The 25103-nt window shown below is 48.9% G+C and overlaps 1 protein-coding gene across 1 annotated transcript in view; it reads right to left on the bottom strand.

The window, feature by feature from the left end:
• Nucleotides 1–25103, bottom strand: part of fcsk (fucose kinase) — a 376256-nt gene that overhangs the window by 108372 nt on the left and 242781 nt on the right. The window contains exons 5-6 of the mRNA XM_078211155.1: nucleotides 5597–5722; nucleotides 2155–2227 (exon numbers count right to left, since the gene is read on the bottom strand). Of these exons, the coding sequence (XP_078067281.1) occupies nucleotides 2155–2227; nucleotides 5597–5722 (199 nt within the window). The remainder of the gene's footprint in view (nucleotides 1–2154; nucleotides 2228–5596; nucleotides 5723–25103) is intronic.

Raw genomic sequence — 25103 nt, forward strand, 5'->3', positions numbered from 1 at the left:
TGAGCTGTTTCCCTGACACAGAATGTACTTTGTGAATATCAAGACTATTGAAATTGTATTGAGGCACCACAGAAAGGAACATGCTGAATAGAGGAACGTTGAATTCTATTGCACTTTCTGTAATTTTTCAAATTAAAATGTTTTTGCCCTCAGGCCGTGTGTCTGACATGAAATGCATTTTGTAAAGATTAAGAGAATTACCATTGTATAAAAACACCTAAGAGTGGAATATATTGTATGGAGGTGAGCCGAATATATAACATTTCCTGTCATTTTCAAGCTGTAATGTTTTGTATTATACTTCATTAATAAATGAAGTATATTTTTGGGGAAATAGGCTACTTGTCGACTGGCATGGACATGATGTGCCCAATGGCCTCCTTCCGTGCTGTAAATTCCAATGATTCTATGAAGAAATGCAAGATCTTTCTTTTTGCAAATGTTTTAAGTTTGTAAAATTTCAGAAAAGGTAAATCTTTATGGTTGGACTGGTATCCACATAATGACCATCACAGGAAACCGGAGGATTGCTGAGAACTGCCTTCTGCTATAGCACTCAGTTAGTTTGGTAATTATCTGTGCTATTCACTGAACTGATGGGCAAGAACATTTATTTAGCCAGGTGAGTTAAAGCTTTGTTGGTATCATTTTGTCTGAGTCAGAAAGTGCAGGGTTCAAAACGTGCTCAGACAGTTCCAGCAAGTGGAGATTGGAACTCTGGCTTGGAATTCCAGGTTGGCATTCAGTGGGACACTTGCTTTTGGTGGATGTTGATGACCCCCACATCACTGAATTGGTTGTGGGAGTCCATCAATCCCTCCCATTGTCCCAAACTAACATCCCTCTTGGCTGGTACAAAGATAGAAGCAGCATTCAGTGATGATGTGATGAATTTTGTACTTTGGGGAAAAGCCTGTATTTTCTTTCGGGAAGGTCCGTTAAAGTTCAAAATGAAACTAAGATAATTCTGGCAATGTGCCCTTAGACTTCTAAGGATTGCTCTGGTGATCTAAGTTGTTCTGGAGCTAAGAGAAGGGTAAATAGACAGTTAATTAGATATAGATTTATAGCTAGTATCAAAACACAGGAAGCCAGATACCTTGGTGTAGAACAGAAAGTGCTCTAATGTTCTGTGGAACAGAGAAGGCATCTTTCACAAGGAGCTATGCATGTAATAGAATATAAAAAGACAGAAAGATGAACACAGGGAGAGCAGGGATTGTATACTGGACAAGACTACTGTCATTGTTTCCATTTTGCCAGAAACCAGACCACTTAAAGGTATAGGAGAAAGGAATCACTTGGGTTTTTGTGCCTCAAGATTGTTGTGAAACTAGCTAAGGAGGTTCCACCAGTGTTGATCATATCTGGGAACTTTGGATAGAATAAGGCTGCCGGCAAAAGCAATTTGAGGGCTGAATCTATCAAGTGGGAAAGCGAGAGATCCTATGTGCCCGAGGCAGAGTTAGAGAATGTTGGGGCTGCACATGGGGGCATGTGTGCAGGAATTGGCAGACGCTTGTGGTTCTGTAAGACTTATCTGTCTTGTGTTGAATATTTAAAGTGAAGTGCACTTTATCATTTGAAACATAATTTGCTTGTTAATTAATGTTTGAATTAAGTTGATTTTGTTTGATAATGTTACGAGTTTTAAGAAGTCTTAAAATCTTGTCTTTTGGTAATTTCCTTTGATGTGGTTGTAATCCCTTTCTTTCAAAAAGTTATTGGTCTCTCTCGGGATCATAACAGCGGCCTGTCCAGACTGTCAAACTAGCTAGAGAATCCTTCCATTAATTTACATAATCCTCCAAAGCATGCTATAAAAACTAAATGACCAAACTGATCATCTACATCTTCTGCATTCCAGTCCTAGTTTTTGCTGAGGTTAGCTGAAGTCAGCTGGCGTTGTGAGCATCCCTAGGTTGGAGAAGGGAAATCTAACCAGCTTTCCATTCTCAATAAGCCTTGCATGCTATGTGAAGACAGAGCTGTGGCAAACTCCAGATCAAATGTACAAAGAATGTGTTTAAGCTCTCAGGCAGAGAATACGTTGGGTGAGTGTGCCAGTGGTGTGTAGATCCCTGTGATCCTTTATACTACAAAATGCTGCAATTACTTATGTAGCCTTTCCACACTATCTTTGGGGTACATTACCTGGGTATGAGGGGACAGTCAGGATCATATCTGTGCTGCAGACCCACACACCTGGTGTACAGCCGGGACCCAACTGTAAAAGGCAAAAACAGAAAAGACACATCAGTGATGGATTCCACATTCTACCTCACAAACACCTGTGCCTTTATATATGATCTGAACAGCTGTGATGGAACAGCAAACCTATGGGACATCTTCCATTCCATCACCGCTGAACTCAATGATTGGCTATCCAGCAACACCATGAATTTAAGATTCTCATCCTTGTTTTCAAATCCTTCCCTGCGGCCTTACCTCTTTCTATCTCTGTAATCTTCTGCTGTCCTACAACCCTCCAACATAGAATCATAGAATGCAGAAGGAGGCCATTCGGCCCATTGAGCCTGCACCCACTCTCTGACAGAGCATCTTACCCAAGCCCTAACCCCACAATCCCATATATTCACCCCACAAATTCCCCCTAACCTACACATCTTGGAACATTAATGGACAGTTTAGCAGGGCCAATCTACCTAACCTGCACATCTTTGGACTGTGGGAGGAAACCGGAGCACCCGGAGGAAACCCATGCAGACACAGGGAGAACATGCAAATGCCACATAGTCACTCAAGGCTGGAATCAAACCCAGGTCCCTAGCACTGTGAGGTAACAGTGCTAACCACTGTGATACTGTGCTGCCCTCATCTGCATCTCTGCACTCCAATTCTGGCCTTTTCTGCATTTCCAATTTTCACTGCATCACAATTAGCAATCGTATTGCCATACCCAGGCCCTAAAGCTTGGAAATTCCCTCTTTTAACCTCCTCACCTCTCTCACCTTCTCTAAGTTGCTCTTTAAAATCTATGTCTTTGACCAAGTTTTTGTCACTCTCTTTATGTTACTCTGAATCAAATTTTGTCTAATCATGTTCCTTGGGATGTTTTATATCAAAGGTGAACAAAGAACAATACAACACAGGAACAGGCCCTTCGGTCTACCAAGCCTGTATTGACAAATGATACCTTTCTAAACTAAAGACCTTTGCCTCTAATGTGGTCCATATCCCTCTATTCCCTGCCTATTTATGTGTCTTTCAAAATGCCTCTTAAATGTCGCGGTTGTATCTGCTTCTACCACCTCATCTGGCAGCTCATTTCAGGCACTCACCACCCCCTGTATAACAAAACTTTTCTCTCTCATCTCCTTTAAACTTCCCTTCTCTTACCTTAAAGCTATGTCCTCTAGTAATTGGCATTTCTACCCTGGGAAAAAGACTCTGACTATCCATTCCATGCATGCCCCTCATAATTTTGTAAATTTCTTTCAGGTCACCCCTCAGCCTCTGACATTCAAGTGCAAACAAACCAAGTTTGCCCAATCTCTAGCTAATACCCTCCAAACCAGGCAACATCTTGGTAAGCCTTTTTTGAACCCTCTCCAAAGCCTCCACACCTTTAGTAATGTGGCAACCAAACTGTACGCAATATTCCAGATGTGGCCTAACTAAAGTTCTATACAGCTGCAACATTACTTGCCAATTTTTATATTCTATTCCATGACCAATGAAGGCAAGCATGCCATATGCTTTCTTGACCACCTTATCCACTTGTGTCATCACTTTCAGGGAACTGTGGACCTGTAGACCCAAAACACTCTGTATGTAAATGCTTCTAAGAGTCCTGCCATTTACTGTATACTTCCCTCCTGCATTAGATCTTCCAAATGCTTCACTTCACATTTGTCCGGATTAAATTCCATCTGCCACCAAGTTTTCAGTCTATCTATATCCTGCCGTATCCTCTGGAAATCCTCCTCACTATCCACAGCTCTGCCAATCTTTGTGTCGTCTGCAAACTTACTAATTAGACCACCTACATTCTTCTCCAAATCATTTATATATGTTACAAACAACAGGGTCCCAGCACCGATCCCTGTGGTCCACCACTGGTCACAGATCTCCAGTCAGGAAAACACCGCTAGTCTGTCTTTTATGACGAAGTAAGAAGTCTGACAACACCAGGTTAAAGTCCAACAGGTTTATTTGGTAGCAAAAGCCACGAGCTTTCGGAACAGGCTGTCCCTTCGTCAGGTGGGTGGGAGTTCTGATTACAAACAAGGCACAAAGACACAAACTCAATTTACATGAATAATGATTGGAATGTGAGCCTTTACAGCTAATCAAGTCTTAAAGATACAGACAATGAGAGTGGAGGGAGCATTAAGCACAGGTTAAAGAGATGTGTACTGTCTCCAGGCAGGACAGCCAGTGAGATTTATCATGACTTTTATGACGAAGCCAGTTCTGTATCTATCTTACCAGCTCACCGCAGATCCCATGTGACTTCACCTTCTGTATCAGCCTGCCATGAGGAACCGTGTCAAAAGCCTTGCTAAAGTTCATGTAGACAGCACCCACCTACCTGCCCTCATCCATCATCTTTGCCACTTCCTCAGAAACACTTAATCAAGTTTGAGAGACGTGACTGTCCCCAAAGCCATGCAATATAACGCTAATAAGTACATATTTTTCCAAATGTGAGTAAATCCTGTCCCTAAACATCTTCTCCAATGATTTCCCTACCACTGACCGGCCTGTAATTTCCTGGATTATCCCTGTTGTCCTTCTTAAACAAAGGAACAACATTGGCTATTCTCCAATCCTCTGGGACTTCTCCCGTGACTAAAGAAAATATGAAGATTTCATACAAGGCCCCACCAATTTCCTCCCTCACCTCCCTCAGTATTCTGGGATACATCCCATCAGATCCCACCTTAATGTTTTTCAAAACACCCAATACATTTTTTGATATTGACATAGAACATAGAAAACATGCCCTAGAACATGTCCTCGGTACTCTATAAAGGCAAGATGTAGTCAATTCCTTTATCTCGAGATGAAGGCCAAAGTTCCATTAGCCGCCTTAAATTATTTTTTGCATTTGTTACTAGTCTTTAGTAAATTCTGTACAAGGGCCCCATGATCACTTTGCTCTTTCACAGTTCCTAACTGTAATAATCTTATCAAGACCAATCTTCTGTCACCATCACCCTTTATAACGTGCTCAGTGTGTTGCTGAGCAGCTGCAGAGTATAGGTCAGCCCCAAAGTCTTTCGACTGCTGGCCTGAGTGGGGCCAGCTGGTTTTAAACCACCCTGCTGCTCTTTCGCTATTGGGCGAGCCTCCACTTGCCTATTGGGCAAGGCTCCACTTGCCTATTGGGCAAGGCTCCACTTGCCTATTGGGCAAGGTTCCACTTGCCTATTGGGCAAGGCTCCACTTGCCTAATAGGGGAGCTTGTATTCTACGAGGCCCACAAGAGCTATTGACAATCTCCCATGGACATCAATAACACTAACCTTTCAACAATTAGAAAAAAAACTGTAGCCAATCTTTCTTAGGTCCAAAAAGCATGGCCCGATTCTTCCCCACTTCTACCTGAGATCACTCATGAATAACTTACCTTGTACGTCATGATGTGCAGCAGAACATCAATATTACAGACAAGGGCCTCTGCTGTGCTGTTGGGGTTTTCCATTGGCAGGCAAGTAAATGAACGGCCACAGTCATCAAAGGGAAAATCTCGGCCCTACACATGACAACAGAGAAGAAAATAATTTTTTTTAGCATTTATATATTATCGTCACCTGGAAAGCACTGTCAGTGGGCACAATCTCCACAGATGCGAGAACTCTTTAATTTCTTATCCAAATGGTCAGTCTTCATTTGTGACTCATAATAGGGTCAGAGGCAGTGATAGGAATAGGGCATGATTAGGATCCGGGAGCAAAACAAGGGCAGGAGTAGGGCAGAAGCAGGGACATAAATGGGACAGAAGCAGAAGACAGTGGTGGGAGTAGGAGCATTGACATTAGCAGGTGTCGTGCAGGAACAAGGGCTCAGAGGGGCAGAGGTATGGGTGAGGGTAGAGCCAGGGGCAAATGTAGGGCCAAAAGGTAGGGTCAGGGGCAGGGTGATGTCAGTGGCAAGGGCAGCGTCGGGGCATAGATGAGTACAGATGTAGGGCAGGAACAGAGACCAAGGAAATGGGCAGGAACAGTCTGGGATAGGGCAGGGACAAGGATGAGCTTGGAGGCTGGAAAGGGTGCACTAGAGGCTGATTTTTCACCAGTCATTGCAGGATAATGATCAGGATTAGGAATTCTGGTTGACTTCCCCATCCCTCAGGGCAGGGATAGTGAAATCAATTGTGATACCTCTGTCCCAAAGGGCATCAGCTAGTTCAGTAGAGGCTGAATTTAGAACCTTCCGTGCTGTATGGAGTCAGCTTAGCATTTCCATAGCTGAGTCAGGTCACAGATGCAAATCCCACTGCAGAAACTGGAACACAAAACCTAGGCTGATACCTTGGTGATGCACTGAGGGAGTGCTGCATTGTCGGCTGTGTACCATTCAGGTACAAAGTTAGACTGAAGCCCTGTCTGCTAAGATAGTCATTCAAAACGTTCCATGGCACTATTTAAAAAAGGGAATTTTATTGATGTCCAGGCAACATTTATCTCTCAACCAATATCACAAACAGTTTTATTTATTTCATTGCAGTTTGTGGAAGATTGCAGAGCACAAAATGGATGCCACATCGCCCTCCATTACAAAAATGACAACACTTCAAAGGTTATTTGATTATTTGTTTTGGGATGCCCTGAGATAGTTAAAGGCTTGATATAAAAGAACGTTCTTTCTTATGGTCAAGTCTCTGTATGGTGTCTTTATCCACTTAGCTACCGGCAGAATTTAATTTAAATTTGATTTAACTGACTTTAATGAGCTTTCAGAGCTAAACGATTCCACAGTGATGAAAAGAGAAATGCTGATTCTGATGGTCATGTGGAACATTGAGCACTCATCGTGCTGAGTGATTGGGCTGCTTCTGATTAACTGAGCCAATAACTGAATAGAGCTGTTGATGCAGTAGTTTGGAGTTTGCTGACTCTCACAAGGCGTACATTTTACAGAGTCGCTTTATTAAAATGGGTAACTGCCAAACAGAAACACCCATCGCTCAGCTTTAATGAGACAGGCACTCAACATTTACTGCATAGTGGGCAATGTGAAATATTGGTCTCTCGAATGGAGTTATCGAAATGTTTTAAAGGTCTGTCCAAAAGGAGCAAGACAACTATCAAATGAATAAGAAGCTTATTAGTAAGCTACATTTCTTGGTTTTTTCCGTATCCCAGTAGTTAAGTGTACCATGTGTTATGGCACTGGATGATACAGACCAGGGCACACCTCAGTTTCTATCCATACCATAGTTCATGACAGTAGGAGGGTACTCCAATTGATCTCAGCATTTGGAAGCAGAGAGGGGGAAAATGCTGCACTTGCTGCCGATGCTTTGACTGCTCAGTTGTATGGAAGGCTGCCATCTAATGTGCAGCAGGGCACATGCTCAGCGACCATGTTTACAGGGGGCAACGTGTTACATGAACCCAGCTTATTTACTTTTAAGAACTATGCACCATCAAAATAAAGTGGCTGTCAGTACTGAGCGAAATCATACTTAGCTCTGCAATGGAACTAATTCTTAATCCTTCTTAAACTGAAGAGATTTGAGAATGTGACAGAAGATGCAGACATTTTATGGCAGGATTCTTCCACTTCTCTAAATCACTGGAATTAGTGAGCTCAGTACAACATTGCAACAGTTTTCGTTCCTGTCTTGACTGAATCTTTCAGATCACTGAATATTTAGTAACATATGTTCAGTGTTTATAAATTGCGAGAGGACAGAAATCATTAAAGTGAGTTGAAGATTCTGGATTGTCCCTATCACTCCTCCTAAAACACTGTAACAATTTCTCCAAGTATCATAAAATGCGTGTGAGCTGAATTTTTTTGAGCAACCTGCTGAATAAGTGATGTGTGGGATCCTTGGGATCAGTGCATGCACAGGCCAGTGTGCGCACGTGGCCATATTGCGTTCGAAGGAACAACATCAGCCTGATTCCCAATGCTAATTGCTCCATTACTGGAGGTGTGTACAAGATGTGAAGTTTCCCGAAGGTGAATAGCTTGTTAACCCCAGAAGTATCAGCACTTAATCTAGATTGACACTCCAGTGCCCTATCTGAGATGCCCTCTTTTGGAATGAGGCTTTAAACCAAGGCCCCATCTACCCTCTCAGATGGACATCAAAGCCCCCTTTGCACTATTCATAAGAGTCATATTATGGCACAGGAGGCCCATTCAGCCCATTATATAATGGCTCTCTGTATTGCAATCTAATCAGTTCCAATCATCTACTCTATACATATGGAACTACAAATTTATTTCTCTTAAGAATCGATTCAATTTTCTTGTCCAATAGGTAGTCTTCAATCAGCATCAATTAAAAGATTATCGGGTCATCATCACATCTGTTGTTTGTGGAACCTTATTATGCATAAATTGGTTACCTTGTTCCTACATTACAAAAGTGACCATACTTCAAAAGTAGTTCAATGACTGTAGAGGAATTTGGGATGTCCTGAAAGGGGTTATGTAAAAGTAAGGTCTTTCTTTTTGACTTTACCATTCATTGCCTGGAGCCCACAATCTAAGGATACATCTAAGGAATGAGCTACCACATGAAGAGCCAGACCACAAAAAATTGTTTTCACACAATAGGTATACACATACAAAAACCGAACTTACAGAAGTCTTTTCTATTTCTTATATGCATATGTTTACCAAAATTTAAAAGTTCTCTGATTTTTATATGTGTACTTAGGTTTTACCTTATTGTCATTTTTAATGGAAGATTGTGGCTGCTCTTTTGGTTCAAATAAAAAACGTGCTTTTGCACGCACACTCTCACCTCTCACACACACAATCTCATCACACACACACACACAGGATCTCATCACACACACAAACACACAGGATCTCATCACACACACAAACACACACACAGGATCTCATCACACACACACACACAAACACACAGGATCTCATCACACACACAAGCACACAGGATCTCATCACACACACACACACACACACACACACACAGGATCTCATCACACACACAAACACACAGGATCTCATTACACACACAAACACACACACAGGATCTCATCACACACACACACAAACACACAGGATCTCATCACACACACACACACACAGGATCTCATCACACACACAAACACACAGGATCTCATCACACACACAAACACACACACAGGATCTCATCACACACACACACACAAACACACAGGATCTCATCACACACACACACAAACACACAGGATCTCATCACACACACAAACACACACACAGGATCTCAACACACACACACACAGGATCTCAACACACACACACACAGGATCTCAACACACACAGGATCTCAACACACACACACACAGGATCTCAACACACACGCACACAGGATCTCGACACACGCACACACACACACACATCACTCACACACACAGGATCTCGACACACACAGGATCTCATCTCACACACACAGGATCTCAACACACACACACACACACACACAGGATCTCAACACACACAGGATCTCAACACACACACACACACACAGGATCTCAACACACACGCACACAGGATCTCGACACACGCACACACACACACACATCACTCACACACACAGGATCTCGACACACACAGGATCTCATCTCACACACACAGGACCTCATCACACACAAACACATGCGCCCATAGGATCTCATCTCACACACACACACCCGAGATCTCATCACACACATGAGATCTCATCACTCACACACACACAGGATCTCATCACTCACACACACAGGATCTCATCACTCACACACACAGGATCTCAACACACACACACACAGGATCTCAACACACACACACACAGGATCTCAACACACACACACACAGGATCTCAACACACACGCACACAGGATCTCAACACACACACACACAGGATCTCAACACACACACAGGATCTCAACACACACACACACAGGATCTCAACACACACACACACAGGATCTCAACACACACACACACAGGATCTCAACACACACACACAGGATCTCAACACACACGCACACAGGATCTCAACACACACACACACACACACACACAGGATCTCAACACACACGCACACAGGATCTCAACACACACGCACACAGGATCTCAACACACACACACACACAGGATCTCAACACACACAGGATCTCAACATACACACACACACACAGGATCTCAACACACACGCACACAGGATCTCAACACACACGCACACAGGATCTCAACACACACACACACAGGATCTCAACACACACAGGATCTCAACACACACACACACAGGATCTCAACACACACAGGATCTCAACACACACACACACAGGATCTCAACACACACACACACAGGATCTCAACACACACAGGATCTCAACACACACACACACAGGATCTCAACACACACACACACAGGATCTCAACACACACGCACACAGGATCTCAACACACACGCACACAGGATCTCAACACACACGCACACAGGATCTCAACACACACACACACAGGATCTCAACACACACAGGATCTCAACACACACACACACAGGATCTCAACACACACAGGATCTCAACACACACACACACAGGATCTCAACACACACACACACAGGATCTCAACACACACAGGATCTCAACACACACACACACAGGATCTCAACACACACACACACAGGATCTCAACACACACACAGGATCTCAACACACACGCACACAGGATCTCAACACACACGCACACAGGATCTCAACACACACACACACAGGATCTCAACACACACAGGATCTCAACACACACACACACACACAGGATCTCAACACACACGCACACAGGATCTCAACACACACGCACACAGGATCTCAACACACACACACACACAGGATCTCAACACACACACACACACACAGGATCTCAACACACACGCACACAGGATCTCGACACACGCACACACACACACAGGATCTCATCACTCATACACACAGGATCTCATCACTCACACACACACACACACAGGATCTCATCACTCACACACACACAGGATCTCATCACTCACACACACACAGGATCTCATCACTCACACACACACAGGATCTCATCACTCACACACACACAGGATCTCAACACAGGATCTCAACACACACACAGGATCCCAACACACACACAGACACACACTTACAGGATCTCAACACACACACACTTACAGGATCTCAACACACGCACACAGGATCTCATCACACACACACGCACACACACACACACACACAGGATCTCAACACGCAGGCACTGGATCTCAACACAGGATCTCAACACACACAGAGGATCCCAACACACACACAGACACACACAGAGGATCTCAACACACACACTGACACACACTTACAGGATCTCAACACACACACACGCACACAGGATCTCAACACACACACACACAGGATCTCAACACACACACGCACACAGGATCTCAACACGCACGCACACAGGATCTCAACACACACACGCACACAGGGCCTGATCGCACACACACACCCACACACAGGATCTCAACACACAAACACAGACAATCTCAACACACACACACACACACACAGGACCTCAACACACACACACACAGGACCTCAACACACACACACACACAGGACCTCAACACACACACACACAGGACCTCATCACTCACACACACAGAATCTCATCACACACACACACAGGATCTCAATACACACACACACAGGATCTCAACACACACACAGGACCTCATCACACACAAACACACGCATGCATAGGATCTCATCTCACACACACACACCCGAGATCTCATCACACACATGAGATCTCATCACACACACACGCACACACACACACAGGATCTCATCACACACGCACACACAGGATCTCAACACACACACACACAGGATCTCAACACACACACACACAGGATCTCAACACACACACACACACACACACAGGATCTCAACACACACAGGATCTCAACACACACACACAGGATCTCAACACACGCACACAGGATCTCGACACACGCACACACACACACACACATCACTCACACACACAGGATCTCATCACTCACACACACACAGGATCTCGACACACACAGGATCTCATCTCACACACACAGGACCTCATCACACACAAACACATGCGCGCATAGGATCTCATCTCACACACACACACCCGAGATCTCATCACACACATGAGATCTCATCACTCACACACACACAGGATCTCATCACTCACACACACAGGATCTCATCACTCACACACACAGGATCTCAACACACACACACACAGGATCTCAACACACACACACACAGGATCTCAACACACACACACACAGGATCTCAACACACACGCACACAGGATCTCAACACACACACACACAGGATCTCAACACACACACAGGATCTCAACACACACACACACAGGATCTCAACACACACACACACAGGATCTCAACACACACACACACAGGATCTCAACACACACACACAGGATCTCAACACACACGCACACAGGATCTCAACACACACACACACACACACACACAGGATCTCAACACACACGCACACAGGATCTCAACACACACGCACACAGGATCTCAACACACACACACACACAGGATCTCAACACACACAGGATCTCAACATACACACACACACACAGGATCTCAACACACACGCACACAGGATCTCAACACACACGCACACAGGATCTCAACACACACACACACAGGATCTCAACACACACAGGATCTCAACACACACACACACAGGATCTCAACACACACAGGATCTCAACACACACACACACAGGATCTCAACACACACACACACAGGATCTCAACACACACAGGATCTCAACACACACACACACAGGATCTCAACACACACACACACAGGATCTCAACACACACGCACACAGGATCTCAACACACACGCACACAGGATCTCAACACACACGCACACAGGATCTCAACACACACACACACAGGATCTCAACACACACAGGATCTCAACACACACACACACAGGATCTCAACACACACAGGATCTCAACACACACACACACAGGATCTCAACACACACACACACAGGATCTCAACACACACAGGATCTCAACACACACACACACAGGATCTCAACACACACACACACAGGATCTCAACACACACACAGGATCTCAACACACACGCACACAGGATCTCAACACACACGCACACAGGATCTCAACACACACACACACAGGATCTCAACACACACAGGATCTCAACACACACACACACACACAGGATCTCAACACACACGCACACAGGATCTCAACACACACGCACACAGGATCTCAACACACACACACACACAGGATCTCAACACACACACACACACACAGGATCTCAACACACACGCACACAGGATCTCGACACACGCACACACACACACAGGATCTCATCACTCATACACACAGGATCTCATCACTCACACACACACACACACAGGATCTCATCACTCACACACACACAGGATCTCATCACTCACACACACACAGGATCTCATCACTCACACACACACAGGATCTCATCACTCACACACACACAGGATCTCAACACAGGATCTCAACACACACACAGGATCCCAACACACACACAGACACACACTTACAGGATCTCAACACACACACACTTACAGGATCTCAACACACGCACACAGGATCTCATCACACACACACGCACACACACACACACACACAGGATCTCAACACGCAGGCACTGGATCTCAACACAGGATCTCAACACACACAGAGGATCCCAACACACACACAGACACACACAGAGGATCTCAACACACACACTGACACACACTTACAGGATCTCAACACACACACACGCACACAGGATCTCAACACACACACACACAGGATCTCAACACACACACGCACACAGGATCTCAACACGCACGCACACAGGATCTCAACACACACACGCACACAGGGCCTGATCGCACACACACACCCACACACAGGATCTCAACACACAAACACAGACAATCTCAACACACACACACACACACAGGACCTCAACACACACACACACAGGACCTCAACACACACACACACACAGGACCTCAACACACACACACACAGGACCTCATCACTCACACACACAGAATCTCATCACACACACACACAGGATCTCAATACACACACACACAGGATCTCAACACACACACAGGACCTCATCACACACAAACACACGCATGCATAGGATCTCATCTCACACACACACACCCGAGATCTCATCACACACATGAGATCTCATCACACACACACGCACACACACACACAGGATCTCATCACACACGCACACACAGGATCTCAACACACACACACACAGGATCTCAACACACACACACACAGGATCTCAACACACACACACACACACACACAGGATCTCAACACACACAGGATCTCAACACACACACACAGGATCTCAACACACGCACACAGGATCTCGACACACGCACACACACACACACACATCACTCACACACACAGGATCTCATCACTCACACACACACAGGATCTCGACACACACAGGATCTCATCTCACACACACAGGACCTCATCACACACAAACACATGCGCGCATAGGATCTCATCTCACACACACACACCCGAGATCTCATCACACACATGAGATCTCATCACTCACACACACACAGGATCTCAACACACAGGCACTGGATCTCAACACAGGATCTCAACACACACAGAGGATCCCAACACACACACAGACACACACACAGGATCTCAACACACACACTGACACACACTTACAGGATCTCAACACACACACACGCACACAGGATCTCAACACACACACACACAGGATCTCAACACACACACGCACACAGGATCTCAACACACACGCACACAGGATCTCAACACACACACGCACACAGGGCCTGATCGCACACACACACCCACACACAGGATCTCAACACACAAACACAGACAATCTCATCACACACACACACGCACCAGATCTCATCACACACACACACACGCAAAGGATCTCATCTCACACACATGCACACAGGATCTCACACACACACACACACGTAAAGGATCTCATCTCACACACACACACACACACAGGATCTCATCACACACACACACACACACAGGATCTCATCACACACACACACACACAGGATCTCAACACACACAGGATCTCAACACACACACACACATGATCTCATCACACACTCACACAGGATCTCAACACACAAACACAGACGATCTCATCACACACACACACACACACACACACACACACACACACAGGACCTCATCACTCACACACACACACACACAGGATCTCTCTCACACACACACAGGAACTCACCACATACACACACACAGGACCTCATCACACACACACACACAGGATCTTCACACACAAACACACACACAGGTCCTCTCACACACACGGGATCTGATCACACACAGGATCTCATCACACACACACACACACACACACACACACACACACACACACACACACACACACACACACAGGACCTCTCTCACAAACACACACACAGGTCCTCTCACACACACACACACACAGGACCTCATCACACACACACACACAGGACCTCTCTCACAAACACACACACAGGACCTCATCACACACACACACACAGGATCTCGACACACACACACAGGATCTCAACACACACACACACAGGATCTCAACACACACGCACACAGGATCTCAACACACACGCACACAGGATCTCAACACACACACGCACACAGGATCTCAACACACAACGCACACAGGATCTCGACACACACACACAGGATCTCAACACACACGCACACAGGATCTCAACACACACGCACACAGGTTCTCAACACACACACACACAGGATCTCAACACACACACACACAGGATCTCAACACACACAGGATCTCAACACACACACACACATGATCTCATCACACACTCACACAGGATCTCAACACACAAACACAGACGATCTCATCACACACACACACACACACACACACACAGGACCTCATCACTCACACACACACACAGGATCTCTCTCACACACACACAGGAACTCACCACATACACACACACAGGACCTCATCACACACACACACAGGATCTTCACACACAAACACACACACAGGTCCTCTCACACACACGGGATCTGATCACACACAGGATCTCATCACACACACACACACACACACACACACACACACACACACACACACAGGACCTCTCTCACAAACACACACACAGGTCCTCTCACACACACACACACACAGGATCTCAACACACACACACACACAGGATCTCAACACACACGCACACAGGACCTCATCACACACACGCACACAGGACCTCTCTCACAAACACACACACAGGACCTCATCACACACACACACACAGGATCTCGACACACACACACAGGATCTCAACACACACACGCACACAGGATCTCAACACACAACGCACACAGGATCTCAACACACACGCACACAGGATCTCAACACACACACGCACACAGGATCTCAACACACACACACACATCTTATCACTTTGACCCGCCGAGAGAGAGCCGTGAAATCCGGTTAGTGCCTGATTCTCGTCTCTCACGGTCTTACTGGCACCAGATATCGGGCACAAGCCTGATTATATCATTTAAAAATATTTCAGCACAGTTTTGAATGTAATTAGTGAGTCCAGGACGGAATCCTCTGGCTCACTTGCCTGTGACTTTGCCGCGGAAGCTTCTCCCCGGTGAGGATCACGTATGTTTCCCATCAACGGGAACCAGATCTGATGGCCTTGCCGCTAGAACCAGAGACCATTGAGCCCTCCCTAGGGGCAGGGTGGTTACCCCTCTGGTAAGCCAGCCTAGCATCCTGGGAGTGCCCACCAGGCACTGGGCAGTGCCAAGGGGATGGGGCCTGAGAGGGGCGGAGCCCAGACCGGAGGCAGGCCATTTGGTGGTTGGGACTACTGTACACTCTGCAGTAGTGATTTGGGGGAGGGGGGGGGCACTAGCAGTGCCCACTGGGCACTAAGCAGTGCCATGAGGGCTGCGCCAATTGGTGGAGAGCAGGGGGGAACTGCTGCACACTCTGCATAGCATTTGGTGGGGGGAGGTGGGGTGGGAAGTGGCAGTCCAATTCTGGTGTGTGTGTGTGTGGCGGGAGTGTCTGTGTGGGGCGGGGATGTGTGTGTGTGTGTGTGTGTGTGGGGCGGGAGTGTCTGTGTGTGGCGGGGATGTGTGTGTGTGTGTATGGGGGGCTGTGGGGGTGTGTGGGGAGGGGTGTGTGGGGATGTGTGTGTGTGTGTCTGGGTGTGTGTGTGTGTGGGGTGCGAGTGTGTACGGCGGGGGGGTGTGTGTGGCGGGGTGTGTGCGTGGGTGTGTGTGATGGGTGTGTGTGAGTGTGTGTGACGGGGGTGTGTGTGTGTGGCGGGTGTGTGTGTGTGTGTCTGTGTGTGTGGTGCGGGTGTGTGTGTGCGCGTGTGTGGCGGAGTGTGTGTGTGTGTGTGGCGGGGGGGTGTGCGTGTGTGTGTGGCGGGGGGTGTGTGTGGCGGGGGTGTGTGTGTGCGTGTGTGGCGGGTGTGTGTGTGTGTGGCGGGGTGTGTGTGTGTGTGGCGGGGTGTGTGTGCGGTGGGGGGGTGTGTGTGTGCGTGTGTGGCGGAGTGTGTGTGTGTGTGGTGGGGTGTGTGTGTGTGTGTGTGTGTGTGTGGGGCGGGAGTGTCTGTGTGTGGCGGGGATGTGTGTGTGTGTGTATGGGGGGGCTGTGGGGGTGTGTGGGGAGGGGTGTGTGGGGATGTGTGTGTGTGTGTCTGGGTGTGTGTGTGTGTGGGGTGCGAGTGTGTACGGCGGGGGGGTGAGTGTGGCGGGGTGTGTGCGTGGGTGTGTGTGATGGGTGTGTGTGAGTGTGTGTGACGGGGATGTGTGTGTGTGGCGGGTGTGTGTGTCTGTGTGTGTGGTGCGGGTGTGTGTGTGCGCGTGTGTGGCGGAGTGTGTGTGTGCGTGTGGCGGGGGGGTGTGCGTGTGTGTGTGGCGGGGGGTGTGTGTGGCGGGGGTGTGTGTGTGCGTGTGTGGCGGGTGTGTGTGTGTGTGGCGGGGTGTGTGTGTGGTGGGGGGGTGTGTGTGTGCGTGTGTGGCGGAGTGTGTGTGTGTGTGGTGGGGTGTGTGTGTGTGTGGCGGGGTGAGTGTGTGGTGGGGGTGTGTGTGGCGGGGTTGTGTGTGTGTGTGGTGGGGGTGTGTGTGGCGGGGTTGTGTGTGTATGTGGTGGAGGTGTTTGTGTGTATGGGGATTCGTGGGGTTATGTGGGGAGGATGTGTGTAGGGTATGTGTGTGTGTGTGTGCGTGCGTGTGTGTGGCAGTGGTGTGCGTGTGTGTGGCAGTGGTGTGTGTGTGTGTGATGGAGGAGTGCGTGTGTAGGGCAGGGGTGTGTGTGTGTGGCGGGGGTGTGTGTGTGTGTGGCGGAGGCGTGTGTGTGTGATGGAGGAGTGCGTGTGTGGGGCAGGGGCGTGTGTGTGTGGTGGGGGAGTGTGTGTGTGGCGGAGGTGTGTGTGCGTGTGGTGGGGGTGTGTGTGCGTGTGGCGGGGGTGTGTGTGCGTGTGGCGGGGGTGTGTGTGTGTGTGGCGGGGGTGTGTGTGTGTGTGGCGGAGGTGTGTGTGCGTGTGGCGGAGGTGTGTGCGCGTGTGGCGGGGGTGTGTGTGTGTGTGGCGGAGGTGTGTGTGTGTGTGTATAGGGGGTGTGGGGAGGGGTGTGTGTGTGTGTGTGTGTGTGTGGAGTGTGAGTGTCAGTGGCGGGGGGGTATGTGTGTGTGTGGCGGGGGTGTGTGTGTGTGGTGGGGGGCTGTGTATGTGTTGGGCGGGGGTGTGTGTGTGCGTGTGTGAGTGGGGCGGGGGAGTGTGTGTGTGTGTGTGTGTGTGTGTGTGTGTGTGTGTGTGTGGTGTGTGGCAGGGGGGTGTGTGTGTGGTGGGGGGAGTGTGTGTGTGTGTGTGGGGCGTGAGTGTGTGTGTGTGTGTAGTAGGGGTGTGTGTATGTGTGGGGCGGGGGTGGGTGTGTGTGCGTGTGTGTGAGTGTGTGTATGTGTATGTGGGGCGGGGGTGTGTGTGAGTGGCATGAGTGTGTGTGTGTGTGTGTAGTGGGGGTGTGTGTGGCGGGGGTATGTGTGTGTGTGTGTGTGTGTATGTGTGTGGGGCGGGGGTGTGAGTGTGTGGCGGGGGAACGTGTGTGTGTGTGTGTGTGTGTGTGGCGGGGGTGTGTGTGTGTGGTGGGGGGCTGTGTATGTGTGGGGCGGGAGTGGGCGTGTGTGTGTGTGTAGGGGTGTGTGTGTGTGTGTGTGTGTGTGTAGGGGGTGTGTGTGTGTGTGTGGCGGGGCTGTGTATGTGTGGGCGGAGGTGTTTGTGTGTGGCATGAGTGTGTGTGTGGCATGAGTGTGTGGCATGAGTGTGTGTGTGTGAGGGGGGTGTGAGTGTGTGTGTGTGAGGGGGGTGTGTGTGTGTGGCGGGGGCGTGTGTGTGTGTGGCGGGGGCTGAGTATGTGTGGGGCGGGGGTGTGTGTGTGTGTGGGGCGGGGGAGTGTGTGTGTGTGTGTGTGTGGTGTGAGTGTGTGTGTGGTGTGAGTGTGTGTATGTGTGTGCGTGTGTGGGGCAGGGGTGTGTGCGTGTGTGTGGGGCAGGGGTGTGTGTGTGTGGCGGGGGTGTGTGTGTGGCGGGGGTGTGTCTGTGTGTGTGGCGGGGTGCGTGTGTGTGTATAGGGGGGTGTAGGGAGGGGTGTGTGGCGGGGGTGTGTGTGTGTGGCAGAATTGTGTGTGTGTGTGGCGGGAGTTGAGTGTGCGTGCACGAGTGTGTGTGGCGGGGTGTGTATGTGTGGGGGGAAGAGTGAGTGTGTGTGTATGTGTGTGGCAGGGTGTGTGTGTGTGGCGGGGTGTGTGTGTGTGGTAGGGAGTGTGTGTGTGTGGTGGGGTGTGTGTCTGGCGGGCTGTGTGTGTGTGTGGCGGGGGTGTGTGTGTGTGTGGTGGGGTGTGTGTCTGGCGGGCTGTGTGTGTGTGTGGCGGGGGTGTGTGTGTGTGTGGTGGGGTGTGTGTGTGTGTGGTGGGGTGTGTGTGTGTGTGGTGGGGTGTGTGTCTGGCGGGCTGTGTGTGGCGGGGGTGTGTGTGTGTGTGTGGGGGCAGAGTGAGTGTGTGTGGCAGGATGTGTGTATGTGCGTGTGGCGGGGTGTGTGTGCATGCGTGTAGCGGGGGTATGTGTCCGTGTGGCGGGGTGTGTGTGTGTGTGTGGCGGGCTGTGTGTGTGTGTGTGTGTGTGTGTATGTGTGGCGGGGGTATGTGTCCGTGTGTGTGTGTGGCGGGGTGTGTGTGTGAGGCGGGTGTGTGTGTGTGTGTGTGTGTGTGTGGGGCGGGGGTATGTGTCCGTGTGTGTGTATGGCAGGGCTGTGTATGTGTGGGTGGTGGGGGGCTGTGTATGTGTGGGGCGGGGGTGGGTGTGTGTGTGGCGTGAGTGTGAGTGTATGTATGTGTGTGTATGTGTATGTGGGGCGGGGGTGTGTGTGTGTGTGGCGGGGGTACGTGAGTGTGTGTGTGTGTGTGTGGAGGGGGTACAAAGAACAAAGAACAGTACAGCACAGGAAACAGGCCCTTCGGCCCTCCAAGCCTGTGCCGCTCCTTGGTCCAACTAGACCAATCGTTTGTATCCCTCCATTCCCAGGCTGCTCATGTGACTATCCAGGTAAGTCTTAAACGATGTCAGCGTGCCTGCCTCCACCACCCTACTTGGCAGCGCATTCCAGGCCCCCACCACCCTCTGTGTAAAAAACATCCCTCTGATATCTGAGTTATACTTCGCCCCTCTCACCTTGAGCCCGTGACCCCTCGTGATCGTCACCTCCGACCTGGGAAAAAGCTTCCCACTGTACACCCTATCTATCCCCTTCATAATCTTGTATACCTCTATTAGATCTCCCCTCATTCTCCGTCTTTCCAGGGAGAACAACCCCAGTTTACCCAATCTCTCCTCATAGCTAAGACCCTCCATACCAGGCAACATCCTGGTAAACCTTCTCTGCACTCTCTCTAACGCCTCCACGTCCTTCTGGTAGTGCGGCAACCAGAACTGGACGCAGTACTCCAAATGTGGCCTAACCAACGTTCTATACAGCTGCATCATCAGACTCCAGCTTTTATACTCTATACCCCGTCCTATGAAGGCAAGCATGCCATATGCCTTCTTCACCACCTTCTCCACCTGTGTTGCCACCTTCAAGGATTTGTGGACTTGCACACCTAGGTCCCTCTGTGTTTCTATACTCCTGATGACTCTGCCATTTATTGTATAACTCATCCCTACATTATTTCTTCCAAAATGCATCACTTCGCATTTATCCGGATTAAACTCCATCTGCCACCTCTCCGCCCAATTTTCCAGCCTATCTATATCCTGCTGTATTGCCTGACAATGCTCTTCGCTATCCGCAAGTCCAGCCATCTTTGTGTCATCCGCAAACTTGCTGATTACACCAGTTACACCTTCTTCCAAATCATTTATATATATCACAAATAGCAGAGGCTCCAGTACAGAGCCCTGCGGAACACCACTGGTCACAGACCTCCAGCCGGAAAAAGACCCTTCGACCACTACCCTCTGTCTCCTATGGCCAAGCCAGTTCTCCACCCATCTAGCCACTTCTCCTTGTATCCCATGAGCCTTAACCTTCTTAACCAACCTGCCATGTGGGACTTTGTCAAATGCCTTACTGAAATCCATATAGACGACATCCACGGCCCTTCCTTCATCAACCATTTTTGTCACTTCCTCAAAAAACTCCACCAAATTTGTAAGGCACGACCTCCCTCTTACAAAACCATGCTGTCTGTCACTAATGAGATTGTTCCGTTCTAAATGCACATACATCCTGTCTCTAAGAATCCTCTCCAACAACTTCCCTACCACGGACGTCAAGCTCACCGACCTATAATTTCCTGGGTTATCCCTGCTACCCTTCTTAAACAACGGGACCACATTCGCTATCCTCCAATCCTCAGGGACCTCACCCGTGTCCAAAGAAGCGACAAAGATTTCCGGCAGAGGCCCAGCAATTTCATCTCTTATCTCCCTGAGCAGTCGAGGATAGATGCCATCAGGCCCTGGGGCTTTGTCAGTTTTAATGTTCCCTAAAAAACCTAACACTTCCTCTCTTGTAATGGAGATTTTCTCTAACGGGTCAACACCTCCCTCCGAGACACTCCCGGTTAACACGCGCCCCTCTCCTTCGTGAATACCGATGCAAAGTATTCATTTAGGATCTCCCCTATTCCCTTGGGTTCTAAGCATAATTCCCCTCCTTTGTCCCTGAGAGGTCCGATTTTCTCCCTGACAACTCTTTTGTTCCTAACGTATGAATAGAATGCCTTAGGATTCTCCTTAATCCTGCCTGCCAAGAACATCTCGTGACCTCTTTTTGCCCTTCTAACTCCCCGTTTGAGTTCTTTCCTACTCTCTCTGTATTCCTCCAGAGCTCCATCTGTTTTCAGTTGCCTGGACTTAACGTACGCCTCCCTTTTCATTTTAATCAGATCCTTAATTTCCCTGGTTATCCACGGCTCTCGAATCCTACCTTTCCTATCTTTCCTTTTTACAGGCACATGCCTATCCTGCAGCCTTATCAATAGTTCCTTAAAAGACTCCCACATGCCAGATGCGGACTTGCCCTCGAACATCCTCTCCCAATCAACATCCACCAATTCCTGCCTAATCCGGCTATAGTTAGCCTTCCCCCAATTTAGCACCCTGCCCGTAGGACAGCACTCATCCTTGTCCATTACTATCCTAAAGTTAACAGAGTTGTGGTCACTATTTGCCACATGTTCCCCTACTGAAACTTTGACGAACTGACCGGGCTCATTTCCCAGAACTAGGTCCAGTATAGCCCCCTCTCTAGTCGGGCTATCTACATACTGTTCCAAAGAACCTTCCAGTACGCATTTTACAAATTCCTCCCCGTCCGGACCCCTAGCTCTAAGCACTTTCCAGTCTGTGCCAGGGAAATTAAAGTCCCCCACTACAACAACCCTATTTTTTCTGCACCTATCCAGAATCTCCTGACATATCCTTTCCTCCACTTCCCGTGGGCTGTTGGGTGGTCTGTAGTACACCCCCAGCACAGTGACTGCACCCTTCCTGTTTCTGAGTTCCACCCACAGCGACTCAGTACATGACCCTTCTAAGTTGTCTACCCTCTGCACCCCGGTAATATGCTCCTTAACTAATATCGCTACTCCCCCACCTTTTTTAGCCCCTCCTCTGTCTCGCCTAAAACACTTATACCCCGGAATATTCAGCTGCCAGTCCTGTCCTTCTTTTAACCAAGTTTCCGTCACCGCAACCACATCCAAATTCCGCATAAGCATTAAGGCCCTAGGTTCGTCTGTTTTACCCGTTACGCTCCTCGCATTGAAGCAGATGCACTCCAGACCTCCAGGCCCACTCAGGTCATCCTCCTCCAGAGTGCTCCTCTTCTTAGCTGGCCTTGCCCTGGCCCCCAGCTCAACCCCAGCCTCAGTATTTACTGACCTACTGTTTTGTTCCCCACCCCCCTGCCACACTAGTTTAAATCCTGCCGAAACACTCTAGCAAAACTCCCAGCCAGGATATTTGCTCCCTTCCAGTTAAGGTGTAACCCATCCTTTCTGTACAGTTGCCATCCTGACTTGAAGATTTCCCAGTTATCTATGAATTTAAAACCCTCCCTCTTGCACCAGTCCTTTAGCCACGCGTTCAACTGTAGAATCTCCCTGTTCCGAGCCTCACTTGCACTAGGCACCGGGAGCAGTCCAGAGATTGCTACCCTGGAGGCTTTACTTTTTAGCCGAGCACCCAACTCCCTGAATTTCTCTCGTATGACCCCCCTGCTCTTCCTACCTACATCATTTTCACCAATGTGTATAATCACATCCGTTTGACTACCTTCCTTTTTAAATATGCTTCCTACCCTCTCGGAGACATCCAGTACCCCGGCACCAGGGAGGCAGACTACCATCCTGGATTCTCGTTCAGTCCCACAGAACCGCCTGTCCGTGCCTCTAACCATTGCGTCCCCCACAACTATCGCTTTCCTAAACCCCTTCTTTCCCTTCCGGACCCCTGAGCCTGTTTCCGTGGAGGCGATCTGGTATGTGATCGCCGTGTCATGAAATTTCCGTGGAGGCGATCTGGTGTGTGTGTGTGTGGCGGGGGTACGTGTGTGTGTGTCTGTGTGTGTGTGTGTGGCGGGGGGCTGTGTATGTGTGTGTGTATGTAGGGCGGGGGTGTGTATGTGTATGTGTGTAGGGGGTGTGTGTGTGTGTGTGTGTGTGGTGGGGCTGTATGTGTGTGGTGGGGGGCTGTGTATGTGTGGGGCGGAGGTGTGTGTGTGTGTGTGGCATGAGTGTGTGTGTGTGAGGGGGGTGTGTATGTGGCGGGGGTGTGTGTGTGTGTGGCAGGGGTGTGTGTGTGTGGCGGAGGCTGTGTATGTGTGGGGCGGGGATGTGTATGTGTGGGGCGGGGGTGTGTATGTGTGGCATGAGTGTGTGTGTGGGGGGGGTGTGTGTGTGTGTGGGGCAGGGGTGTGTGTGTGTGTGTGTGTGGTGTGTGGCGGGGGAGTGTGTGTGTGTGGCGGGGGTGTGTGTGTGGCGGGGTGTGTGTGTGTGTGTATAGGGGGTGTAGGGAGGGGTGTGTGGGGGTGTGTGTGTGCGTGTGTCTGTGTGTGTGTGGCGGGGGTGTGTGTGTGTGGCAGGGGCGTGTGTGTGTGGGGGGGAAGAGTGAGTGTGTGTGTATGTGTGTGGCAGGATGTGTGTGTATGTGTGTGGCAGGATGTGTGTGTGTGGCAGGGTGTGTGTGTGTGTGTGTG

This window comes from Mustelus asterias, chromosome 4 (genome assembly GCF_964213995.1).
Source record: "Mustelus asterias chromosome 4, sMusAst1.hap1.1, whole genome shotgun sequence".
NCBI lineage: Eukaryota > Metazoa > Chordata > Chondrichthyes > Carcharhiniformes > Triakidae > Mustelus > Mustelus asterias.